Source organism: Podarcis cretensis, assembly GCF_951804945.1.
Source record: "Podarcis cretensis genome assembly, chromosome: 4".
NCBI classification, from domain to species: domain Eukaryota; kingdom Metazoa; phylum Chordata; class Lepidosauria; order Squamata; family Lacertidae; genus Podarcis; species Podarcis cretensis.
Window position 1 is genome coordinate 5,225,518 of NC_137173.1, and position 13,061 is coordinate 5,238,578.

At 49.6% G+C, this 13,061-nt stretch overlaps 1 protein-coding gene across 2 annotated transcripts in view; it reads left to right on the forward strand.

The window, feature by feature from the left end:
* CLPB (ClpB family mitochondrial disaggregase) overlaps window positions 1-13,061 on the forward strand; it is a 79,440-nt gene that overhangs the window by 49,692 nt on the left and 16,687 nt on the right. For both annotated transcript variants that reach the window (XM_079973650.1, XM_079973651.1), the window contains exons 8-9: window positions 8,339-8,416; window positions 12,280-12,335. In XM_079973650.1, the coding sequence (XP_079829776.1) occupies window positions 8,339-8,416; window positions 12,280-12,335 (134 nt within the window). The remainder of the gene's footprint in view (window positions 1-8,338; window positions 8,417-12,279; window positions 12,336-13,061) is intronic.

Genomic DNA, 13,061 nt, shown 5'->3' on the forward strand with positions numbered 1-13,061 from the left:
CGGAACCCTGAGGTACCCCACAAGTGAGGGCCCAAGGGTCTGAACACTCATCCCCCACCACCACTTTCTGAACACGGCCCAGCATCTTTCTGCAAGCATGCGTTCTAGGGACATAAGAAAGAGCTTGGTTTCTCTAGAATCTGACGGGCCTGGGTGGCCCAGAGCTGTGCTGTAAATGAAGATTGCGGGACGTAGTTTGGGCCTTGGGTTTGGGAGGGCGAGGCTCTCCCCTGCAAAGGCACCACATGTGCACCCTGGTTAGAGAAAGGCTGTGCCTGGAGGCAGCAGCGGGGGCTAATTAGGGAGCTTTGATTAATGGGCAGGGCCTCTCTCTGACACAGGTGGTGGTGGGGCTCGCGAGAGCAGCTGCCTTCATGGAACTTCCCTTTATTGAATTAGGCAGGACCAGGCGCACTCTGCCTCGGGATATCGCGCCAGGAAGGGGAGGCTTGCTGGTGCTTTTGCTGCCGCCTGCCCTGATGGTCCCAACCTGTTAAGCTTTGACGTGGGTGGGTGGGTGGGAGGGGGTGTTCTTGACACACATACAGTGGTGCCCCGCAAGACGAACGCCTCGCAAGACAGAAAATCCGCTAGACGAAAGGGTTTTCCGTTTTGGAGGCGCTTCGCAAAACGAATTTCCCTATGGGCTTGCTTCGCAAGACGAAATGTCTTGCGAGTTCCTGCGGGTTTTTTCCCCTTTCCCCCCCCTTTTCCTAAGCCGTTAAGCCGCTTATCAGCTGATCCGCTGATAAGCCGCTTAACAGCTGATCGCTAAAAGCCGCTAAACCGCTAATAGCGCTAATCCGCTAAGCTGTCAATGGGCTTGCTTCGCAAGACGAAAAAACCGCTATACGAAGAGCCTCACGGAACGGATTAATTTCGTCTTGCGAGGCACCACTGTACCCAGTTACTCTGAGTAGCCCTTGCCCATCTTTCAAGAGGGGCTTTCAAACACAGGGCACACTTGGCATACCTCCTGACTGCGGAGCGACTGCTGTGCTCCCAGTCTAAACGCTGCAGCAATGTGCCCCCCACCCCATGCCAGTGCACGTTGGTGTGGGGAGAGGAGTGTCAGGAAGCAACCCTTAATTCAGCTGCTAGCTTGCTAGCTCCTCATGCTCCATCCCAGGACACAGGATGGTTGACAGTTGTCAAGCAAGCTTTCTTTGACTTGCATTTAGGGGCATACCTGGCGCCTGCTTTCTTGCTTCAGTGGGCTCACTGGGACCCAGTTTGAGGAGCCCGATCTGAGGCTCACAGCTTACATTCAGTCTGTTGTCTTCTAGCCGGTTGTTTTGCTGCTTCTGCACAGTGTGGTTGCCCAGGGCATCAACTTCATTCAAAGTGCATTCAGGTTTTTGGGGGAGCAAGAGTTGACTTCATGCAACAACAAGAGGATGTTTCCAAGGGATGCCCCAGAATATGAGAACATAACAAGAGCCTGCTAGGTCAAGCCAATGCCCCATCTGGTCCAGCATTCTGTTCTCACAGGATCCGAGCATGAGAGCAACTCTCCCCTCCATCAGTCTCTAGCAGCTTGTGTTCAGAAGCATTGCTGCCTCCAACTGGGGAGGCAGACTAAAACCATCATGGCTAAGTAGCCTTTGACAGCCTTATCCTGCTCCTTAAATTTGCTTAATTCTCTTAAGCCATCCAAGTTGGTGGCCATCACTTCTTCCTGTGGGAGCAAGTTCCATAGTGGAAAAAGGATGAAGACGAATGGTCAGTAGTGGATGCAGACATTCAAAATTAGCAGCCGCTTGCATAGCTGTACTGTGTTGCTTTCCCACTTATTTGGTGGGCGTTTTGCTTGTAGTAGGAGCTTGTAGTTGCCTACACTGACTGGCAGCAGCTGTCTTCAGTTTCAGACCAGGAGTCTTTCTCGGCCCTGCCTAGAGCTGCCAGGGGTTGAGCCTGGAACCTTCAGCCAGGTGTTCTTCCCGTTGACTTTTGGCCTTTCCTGTAGAGCAGCACGTTGGCTTAAAGTTTAGCACACTTTTCTTGGAGCAGAGTGGGAGTGGGCTGGCGGTAGGAATCTGGCCCTGTTTCTGCCTTGACCCCTTTGGCCACCACCTTCCTGCCCAGCCGACCCACGTCTGCTCATCGAACTGAGCCACCGCAGCAGTGGGGGAAGCCAAGCAGAGGCCTTTGAATCCCAGTGCCTTGCCTCACAAGGGCAAAGTTGGTCTTTGGTTCATGCCCGAAGGACGTCGCCCCTTTGGCGTCATGAGCCCGGCCAGGCCAAGAAACCCCACAGAATGAATTGATTTGATAAATGGACATTTATTACACTCACAAATTGGCTGAAACCAATTTTGGTCACGTCAACCCCTGATAACTGCTGGGGTATTGATTTGTGTAAAGTAATACAGTGAATTTATCAGTTCAATAGCCAGCTTGAAAGGCCTCTCAGAGACCCAGCGCTGTGGCGGCTCTGCAGTTACGGAGGGCAAAAGAAAGCCCAGGCTGGAAAGAGCTCTGGAGCCAGGGAGGGCCAAGGTGGCAGCGCCTGCCTCCTTCCCTCCCTCTCTTGTGCTCTTTCTCTCTCTGCTGCTCCCAGAATTTCAGCCAGGACTTCTGTGCCTTAGTCCCTCCACAGCCTTTCTGCAAGAGTGAGGAGAGCGTAGCCTTGCAGAGAACGGATCTGTCTAAAATAGGGGTTGGATTCCCTCCATGGCCAGGTGGTGCAGATGTCCGGGACAGCTCAGTTGGTTACAGCGTGGTGCTGATAACACCAGAGTTGTGGGTTTGATCCACTTCTGGGACAGCTGCATTTTCCTGCATTGCAGGGGGTTGGAATAGATGATCCTCAGGGTCCCTCCTAACTTTACAATTCTATTATTCTACATTGAGCCACCGGCGTCTTAACTGCCACTTCAGCTGGTCTTTGCTCTGTTGCTAACCAACTCTTTCACCTTCCAATCCTAGGCAGTGCTGCACAGTGTAGTAATCAAATTATTTTTATCTTCAGAAAAAACCCTTGCTGTCTTTTTCTTGGTTGGCTTTTGCAGCAGCCCTGCCAGGCGGACCTCCATTATGCCCATTTTGCAGATCGGGAACTGAGGCTGAGATCACCATGGTGGTCCAGGTCTCCCAATTTCCAAATTGCTAGTGAGTAATTATGAGTTGCTTTGTGCCCTTTGCTCAAAGTCAATATAAAAAATATGTTTCCAAGGGATCTTAGAATCATAGAGTTGGAAGAGACCACAAGGGCCATCGAGTCGAACCCCCTGCAAGAGTATCTTGCAAGAGTATCGCAGAACCTGCACACTGAGAGGGTCTTTCTTGCATTTTACCTGTGGAATTTCAACCAGCCAGCCTTCAGCCACTTACGTTTGAAATCACATGAGTTAAATGTGCTTAAGATGTGGCCATACTATAATGCGTCTGAATAGCAGTTGTCAAAGACCCGCAGGAGGCGGGGAGTGCTCTTGCACTCTTATGCTGTGGCCTTGCTTGGGGGGTTCCCCACAGGCAACTGGTTGGCGACTGTGGGAACAGGATGCTGGGCTCCATGGGCCACTGGCCTGATCCAGTAGCCAGGCTCTTCTTCCATTCTTATGGAAATGAATGAAATGTTCAAGGTGACTTTGTCTGCTCCAGAAGTGGAAGGGCAAGGAAGGAAAGCAGAGCCCTCAGAACCACCACCACCTGCTCAGCACCACCTCCACCTGCCAAGATTTTGCCAATCACTCCCCAAACACTTCCACACATATCCCTTCAGGTGTGAAGAGTTAACATTTGCTTCTTTTTTAAAAAGAAGAAGAAGAAGAAAAAGACCGAGCTCCTTCCCCTTCTAAATCCCACACTTTTCATGGTGTGACTCTGGTCATGTCAAACTGCTCCTTCCTTCTGCACAAGGAGGAAATGGCGTCACCACCCTCTCCCAAAACAATCAGTTGAGCAAGGCCTGATTCTGGCCTCAAATTTTCTTGCTTTCATTTTAAAAACACATGGAAGGAAACAGGCAGAAAACATTCAGAGATGCTCATATCTCTCTCTCTCTCTCTCTCTCTCTCTCTCTGTCTGTCTGTCTGTCTGTTGTTGAAAGGATCATTATTTGGAGCCCCGTGTCTGGAAAAGCTCACTGGCCCTTCTCCAGAGTTCGTCCTCTGCCTCTGGGTGCTTCTGGACATGCCGTCCACATTGCCCTTCTCTGCAAGAAGCACAGTGGCCTGTTTTCAAGCATCTGGTGGTTCTCATTTGCGCTCTCTCACTCTCTTTCTCTCTCCTTCTGTCTGCCTTTCCCTCCCCTTCCATTATCCTACTCGGCTATCACAAGATATATCTTTTGCTCGTCATTCTTTTCAAGCTTGGCATTTCGCCTACTTTTAAGGAGCGCCTCTGTCAAGCGTAATACGTCGCATCTCCGGTCTCGCTGACCTCTGTCAACCGCCAAGACAGGGCTGAGTGGAATTTTAAAAAGCCGGCTGTGCAGGTGAGCATTCTCTGCAAGGAGGCCCTCTCTATCACAACAACCTGGCACCCTTCTGGGCATCTCCCATCAGCCCCATCCAACACACCAACGGGGGAAGGCTGCAAAATACAGCTCCTACAGCTCCTGAAATACAGCTCTCTTCTTTGCACAAAGTATCACAAAACACTTTTATGAGAGTGCCTACACAGACTGGCAGCCACTCTCCAGGTTTTCAGGCAGGATGCATCTCCCAGCCCTACCTGGAGGTGCCTGGGATTGAAGCTGAGATGTTCTGCATGCAGACCAGGTCCTCTGCCCCTGAGCTATGGTTCTACAGCTTTTGAGAAGTGCGTTGGAAGGCAGAGGCCTTGTTCTAAATGAGGCGTTGCTGCCTCTCCTTGATATATCAGTACCTTTTCAGCCCAAGGAGCATGTGAAGCTGTCGTGGCATGTGAAGTCAGGACATTGGTCCACCTAGGCTGGGGATATTTCCCCTGAATGGCAGCAAAGTGTCCCTTTCCTGGGTTGTTCTCCAAGCCCATTTGTCTGCCTGTGATTGCAACTGGAGATGGCAGGGACTGAACGTGGGGCCTTCTGCATGCAGCTGTTGCTGAGCACGTAATGCGAAGGAGAGGTCGGAAAGGTTCTGTGGTGGCTGGAAGCTAAATTGCTGCTGTGCCTGACAGTCCTATGGGCAGGTTTTGAATCTGAGATTATTCTTTGAATGCAGCACTGACCCCTTTGACCCTCCCCCTTTTCTCCTGCACCTTGAGTTCTTTTAAGTTTAGAAACTGCTAGATCAGGCTGTGTAGCGCAGCATCCAGTTCTCACAGTGGCCAACCAGATGCCTCTTTGGGGAAACCCACGAGCAGGAGTTGTGCACAAGAGGAATCTTCTCCTCCTGCAGTTCTGGAGGCAGAGCATAGCCATTCTGGCTAATAGCCATCAGTAGCGCTCTCCTCCTCTATGAATTTGTCTATTCTCCATTTAAAGTCACCCGAGTTGGTGGCCATTACTATCTCCTGTGGGAGAGAGTTCCACAGTTCCCTCTCCTTCTCCATGAATGTGTTTGATCCTCTTTTAAAGCATCAGGAAAGGACAAATGAAAGAATGACTGAGAGCTGCGTGGCTTCATCTCTGTCTTGGAGTGGCTATGAATTTTAATTAAGACTACCAGCACATAGAATAGCATTGAGGCAGGAGGGGAACACAAGTCTTGGCACCAGGGAACTTTCAATCTAAATTGTAATTTGGGGGGGGGGGGCTATTTTATGTATTTAACAAAATAAAAGTGGTTTCATGGGCTTAGGTGGAATGGCTAACAGGCGGTGACTATGAGAAGAGCTTTCTGGATCAGGCCATTGGACCACACGCGGGCATAGATGCACTGTGGATGCAAACATGGCAGTTTAGTAGCAATTTCCAAATTCCTTTGGCTTTCTCATGGAGTGTGGCTACTGGTACATTAGTCACTGAGCTGCTGGATCGTCCTCTCCTGCTGGGTCCATAGTTCCTCAAACCCTGGCAAGCAGAAGTGGCTTCACCTCAGTGTTGCGTTTACAACTCAGAGGCCCCAAGGAAAAAAAAATCTGGGTGGTGAATGTGGCACATAGAGCAGCTGGCATGGTTTGGAGGTTTGTGGCACCATTTTTCATGCTGTGGGCTGACTTTCCCGGGTGGCTTTGGCATGCTGAAGTGGTCCTCTGAATGCTTCAGAGCACACCAAGATGGCGCCTCGCCCTGTCCTGACTGAAAACTGCTTCTTGAACATTTTCCAGGAGAGGAGGAGTCACGGTCAGGACACGGATCAGGGGGTTCAAGATGCTGCTTCACCATGCCAGAGCAACCCAGAAAAGCCAGCTTCGTGGTGAGTTGTGCACCTCTGAGAAAAGGGAAGTGGGGGTTGAATAAGTTTTCAGCCACAATTTCACAGAGTATGTGCAGGGAGTTTGTTTTTAAACGTATTTACATGCTGCCAATTCATAAAACAATTTATACAAATTAACATAAAACGCTATTAAAAATCCTGCCAAGTTGTGTCAGGAAGAGCCTGTTCTGCAACTTGCATAAATTAAGCAAAATTGCCTGCATGCTTTTGTTTTGCATAATTTATTCTGTTGGGGGCTGCTTGCTGAGGCTGACAAGGGGCAGAGCGTTGTAGCTTCACATCACTGCAGCTCAGAAATCCAGCTCCTGCCCACGTGCTTTTTCAAGCCTGTTTTTATCTATGAAGACAAGAGCTTCATGAGTTTTTGAAGCAAAAGCTGATTTTCTCAGAAGGCTAAAGCAGGAATCCTGCTCCAGGCATTATACAATCCTGCCTTGGGTTACAGAAGCTTCAGGTTGTGCCTTTTTGGGTTACAGACGTGCCGAAACCTGGAAGTACCAGAATGGGTTACTTCTGGGTTTCGGCGTATGCACAGAAGCGCTAAATCGCTCTTTGCGCATGCCCAGAAGTGCCGAATCACAACCCACGCGTGAGCAGACACGATGCTGTGGGTTGCGGGTGCTGCGGGTTGCGAATGTGCCTCCCGCACGGATCACGTTTGCAACCGGAGCGTCCATTGTACAGTCATACCTTGGGTTGAAGTAGCTTTGGGATGAGTAATTTCAGGTTGCGCTCCGCGGAGACCCGGAAGTAACGGAGTGCGTTACTTCCAGGTTTTGCCGCTCGCACATGCACAGACTCTCAAAATGACTTCATGCGCAGAAGCAGCGAATCGCCAGACGCACGGACGTGGGTTGTGTTCGCTTCAGGGTGCAAACAGGGCTCTGGAACAGGGCCGGATGAGAACAGGGCCCCTGTATAAAAACCTCTACAGAAGGAGAGCCCACAACCTCCCGTGGGAAACCTGAAAGCAGGATTCGAGCACAAGGGAAACTCTCCTAATCTGTGGTTTCCAGACATCTGTGGTTTTCTGGCATTCAGAAGCATTGCTGCCTCCAACTGTAGAGGCAGAGCAGAGCCATCATGGCTAGTAGCCATCAGTGCCTCCTGTGGAATTGAGTTCCAAAGGTGAACTGTGTGCTGCGTAAAGAAGTCCTTTATTTTATGTGTCCTGTCCTTTTCTTTAATGCAGCAGCCAGACCTTAAGCACAGCCACTGAATGTAAACAAATGCTGCCCCCTTGTTCTCATGTGGTCACTTTTTCCTTCCCTTTTTTAAACGCTGTGCATGTGCTGTGATCTGAGAATGCAAAGCTGCAGTCGGGGTGCCAAGAAGAGCAGGATCCACAGGGAAGCTGTCTGCCCCAGAGGGCAGGTTTGGACAACCCAGAGGTTTTAAGTGCTGCTCCTCTGCAAAGTAGATCCTTTTGCGTTCCAAACCCATCCCATGTTTCCCTGGCATATCTTCCTTGCATCCTCCTCCATCCTAGCACCATTATTTACTGCGGCCCATGAGTCTTCACAAGGCTGCCGTGACCTTGAATTCAAGGCTTCCTTCCCGTTAGCGTCGGAGAGGTAGCAAACTTCTCCTTCCCAGGTCTTTGTGCACAAAGGTGGCGCTTACAAGCTGGCGAGCTATTGAGCCTCTAGAATCTCTCTTTCCCCCAACCCTTTACCCTCCCCTCTCGGTCCACCCGACAGGTCCCTTTCTGGTTCATTCAGTGTCCATCCTCCCTCCTGTTTCCCTGGCAACGCTGAGTGCACATCCTGGAAAACTTTATCCGAAATCTGCTCTGGGCAGCTTTCCAAATCCATGCTAACCTGATTAGGTATCTCTGGGGGCCTTGCTGGCTAATCAAATTAGGTAGCTCTAATGGCAGCGAAGACTTTGAGTGGGCAGAGAGCAGTAAAACATAGTGTATACTTAGTGATAATTATACTTGCTGTTGTGTCATTGATTTATATGCCTTTCCCTTTTTTATGTGCCCAGATATATAACCCCTTCCTTTGTTTTTCTTGCATTTTCGATTGCAGCCATTCGGAGGAAGGAAAATGGCTGGTATGACGAGGAGCATCCCCTGGTTTTTCTCTTCTTGGGATCATCGGGAATAGGTAAAGTCGGCGTCCTTTTTTTTTCCTTCTTTCATTTTTTGGGGGATGATGCACGCTGGTCCAGCCCCAGAAAAAACACCAGTGCTGATTTTTCCACACATGCTAGAAAAACCAAAGATGTTTCACCACAGATGGGCCAGAAATCTCAAGTCTAGTTTTCAAGTACTTTTCTGGGCTCAAGTAAAGGACAGGTTTTTCAGTCCACTTACCTTCCCCCTGCCCAGACACTGCCAGTGGTTCAAGTCATCGGCAAACACCACTTTCTATAACAAATAACTTGCAACAGCATAATAGTGGCACTGAATGTGAACTATCCCAAATTCCAAAGTGAGAAAATCACACTAGGTACAATATTCACGTGAAACATAGAATTATTATTATTATTATTATTCAGTTATAAAATATTTGTATACTGCTGTGTCATTAAAAAAAACCCCACACCACCAAAGCGGTTTACAGAAATAAAAGCAGAAAACCATGCAATAAAACCATTAAAAGGGTAAAAACAGACATAAATTCACCAGGATCATTCCCTATTTGAAAATCCTTAATCGTAGCATCATCCCAGAAGTCATCAAGAGCTGGATTGCCTTTCACAAGCTTCTTGCCAGCTCCAGGAAAGAATTGCCTCGCAAAGCGCTGTATGTGTTGCCAAGGCATCCACACCCCACAACCACCAAACCGAACTGGCACCCTGAGATCTGATTCCATTTTTGAAAGACAGGAGCAAGTTTGTAGTTCCTGTTGCAGAGCAAAGATTGAGAAGGGTCCAGCAAGGGCAAGGAAGCTAGAATGGACCAGGAAGAGCCTTCTCAATGGAGTAAAATCATGGGTGGGGAGGGCAAGGGGACCCAAGGCCCAGTCAGCATTCTGGACCCCTGTGTTGTTTCGGGTTCTAAGCTCTGATTAGCACCAACCATGGTTTGGCATGGGGTCTGAATTGAATCACCCTTTCTGAGACACGGAAACAGGCAGTGTTAGAAACTGGGATAGAAAAGCTAGGAGCCAAATGGCTCCTGGGACCAGAGTTGTGGGCGCCAAAACCAGAATGTCTAGATGCCACGGGGCGGGGGGGGGGGGCGGTCAGCAACACTTTCAATTTATTATTTTGATAAGCATGAATTACTACGCAGTTTGCGTAAATGACACATTGTTAATACCACATTTGAGCAGAAATGGTTAATGCATGTTTAATTTGGTATTGGCAATAAAAATATTAGTACCATACTTCAGTTTTCAAAATACTCTACTCTTTACTCTACTCTAGCTCCTTAACATATTGTCTATCCTTAACATGTACTTTGAGGCTCCAAAGCACATACATTTCAGTAATCCTTGAGTGTCAGCCAGGCGCAAAAAAAAAAAAAAAATGGCACCCAGACTTTTTGAGGTGCTTTTTGGCACCCTGCTAATTCTGTACCCTGGAACCAGGCAGATGAGAGAGCAGGTGAGGCGGAGTCATGGAAATTAGGGGTGAAGAGGCAGGACAAAGCTTTTAGCAGAGAATAAAGTGTGGCTTTGGGAGGCACAGTATGATCGCATCTTACACACATCTTACATGTGCTATTTCAATGGTACACGGTTGAAGACCAGCTGGCCGAAATCACACAAATCAAATGTAAGCGGATAGCTTAAAAGATCCTTTTGAACAGGATTTCCCCTGCATGGAGAGTGCTTTTAAACTGTCAGACTTGCATACTAGGCTCTTGAGATGCTCTTGCCGTGATCTCAGACAACCCTGTGAGATTTCATGAGAGCATCCCAGAACCCAAAAGGCAAACCTGAGAGCTTTGAAGTTCTCTGCCTTGCTTGGAAGGTAAGGATGGTCATGCAACGGTGCTTCGGGTATACACCTTTTTTGCGTATATGCACTGTCACCAGAGCGCAACCCCTGCGCAAGATGCAATTGCCACAAAAAGGGTGAAGCAGCAGGAATTGGCAGCCCCTGGTTGTGAAAGAAGGAGCCAAGGGAAGGATTGTCGCTCAGGAGTCTTCCCTCTGGCATCTCGTCTGGGTCAGGGAGACCCTGGAGTGCCCTTTCACCTTGAGGGCACCTTACCAGGGTCCTGCAGGGGCTTCTTGGCGCAGGTACATGCCTCGCGTGGGACGAAATCTCCCGCCGCAGTGGGGGCTGACATGTTTGTTGATACCATGTCGATGTGGATTTATTCCGTAATATGTGTTTTGAATTATTGATCGCCTTCATGCCTAGACTTTTATGATAGACGTTGCATATAAATCCAATAAACAAAGAATATTGTGTTTCCCAGCAAATCTGCTCCTTGTCTTGAAGTCAAGGACGTTGCGTTGGGGGAAGACTGGGTTGATGGGCCTCGGCTCCATCGCTCGCCTGGTTCTCCAAAGCACTTTTGCACAGCAAATCCTTCAAGGCTTCCTTTTTTCCCCGGTGGAGGCAGCAGGGACAGTTCACTTTTCTTTGCAGCTTATGTCTTCCAAAAACACCCCACAAAAGTCATTTTAAGAGCAAACGGTATTCTGTAGCCCAACTGTCCCCAGTCTGGTGCCCTCCAGAGCTTTGGGCTGCAGCTGCCTTCAGGCCCAGCTAAGCACAGCCATTGATAGGAGTTGTATTCTCAACACATCTGGAGGGCACCAGGTTGGCAGTCCAAAAAAGTCCTTTCTGTCATCGTACAAAAACGTGAGCATGATAACTAATAATTTTGTGTAGGTAGAGTTTGGAGGCCTTTATAGGGTTAAAAGACTCTGGAAGGAGGAAGTGAAAGCAGAACCTACAGGGTCCATCCCTGAGACTGACAGCTGTCACTGGTATGGGTACTTCAGGGAACCCTGTTTGTGAGCAGAGCATTAGAAGAGCCATTGGCCCATCCAGTCCAAAAGCAACTCTCCCCTCCGGTGGTTTCTAGCATCTGGCATTCAAAAGCATTGCTGCCTCCGACGGAGAGAGCCACAGGTCATGCCACTGTCACGCCACTCCCTCCAGCGCTGCCTGCCAGGGGGTGTGAGAAAGCCTGGACCCACGGAAGGGGAAACCATGCTGTGGCTGAAGACCAGCATCCTTGCCGACTCAGTTTCCAGGTGTCTGAAACCTGGAGGGGGGAGGAGCCACATAATATAGCCCAGAATGTCCCACGCAGCCAGTAGACACAGGAAAAGGTGGTGCTGTTGCAGTGGCTCTCGTGTTCCTGGGGTAGGTTGAGAATGGAGCCTGTGCTGTGTTTGTTTTTGTTTCTTTAAGTATATATTAGCCCAGCTGGTAAAAAAGGTAAAGGTACCCCTGCCCATACGGGCCAGTCTTGACAGACTCTGGGGTTGTGCGCCCATCTCACTTAAGAGGCCAGGGGCCAGCGCTGTCCGGAGACACTTCCGGGTCACGTGGCCAGCGTGACATCGCTGCTCTGGCGAGCCAGAGCCGCACACGGAAACGCCGTTTACCTTCCCGCTGGTAAGCGGTCCCTATTTATCTACTTGCAACCTGCTAGGTTGGCAGGCGCTGGGACCGAGCAGCGGGAGCGCACCCCGCTGCAGGGATTCGAACCGCCGACCTTTCGATCGGCAAGTCCTAGGTGCTGAGGCTTTAACCCACAGCGCCACCTGCGTCCCTAGCCCAGCTGGTAGAAGACTCTTAATCTCAGGATTGTGGGTTCGAGCCCCTTGTCGGGCACAAAGTTTCCTGCATTGCAGGGGGTTGGGCTAGATGACCCTGGTGGTCACTTCCAACTCCACAGTTCCATGATCTCACTTGTAACACAGACGCTGCAAACGGGTCTTGGTTTTGTTGTCGCACAACTTCCCGAGAGCTTTTTGCATGGTCTCTTCTTGATGTTCTTATCAAGGCGTTTCTCCCTCAACGCTCCCTCTTTTCTCTGCCACTTCTTGAACAGGCAAAACTGAACTGGCCAAGCAGACTGCCAAGTACCTGCACAAAGATGTCAAGAAGGTAAGGCCTCTGCTCTCGGTTCCCCCAGCGGAAGAACAGCCTTGTTTCCCCAGGCGTCAGTGGGTGGAGCGGCCAGGGACCCTGGAGGCATCGACCAAGAGGGTTCCCATTTCACAATTTCCTCCCTGGAGCTGCTCTGACCTGATCCAGAAGAATTGCCCTGGCCACAACTGTGGCTTCTGTGGGAGCGAGTCACCACTTTAAAATGTTGCAGGTTTTGGAGTTATGCAGGATGCCGCTCTGTGCGCCGGTTTCCAGGGCGAAACCACCGTCCCTTTTCCAGTTACGTTTTCGTCCTCGCTGCCGTTGTTACTGGCTCCACATCAAACACCACAACAGCCAAGGACAAACAGGCCGTGCTAATTCAATGGCATGCTCAGAACAAGCGGTTCATTAAAGCCTAATCAGTTTGTTGGTTATTTAGTTAATTAATGCATCAAAGAGGGCGTCACAAAACGTGGAGAGAATTATTGGGGAAGGACAGGAGGAGAGGGCGGCTTATAACAGCAGCTGGCGGGTTAAGGGAGATGTTATTACCAAGATCTTGTTTCTGTGCCAGCTGAAAGCCCGCCTCATCCTCTGGGTGTGCAGCAAAAACCTCGCTGGTTTTTAAACAAAGGACAATATATTCTGATTGTGGTTTCTGCATCATTGGTTGCCTTTTACAGCCCAGCTCAGCCGTCTTGGGTACATTTGAATTCAGGAATGCAAGAAAAGTTGGGCGTG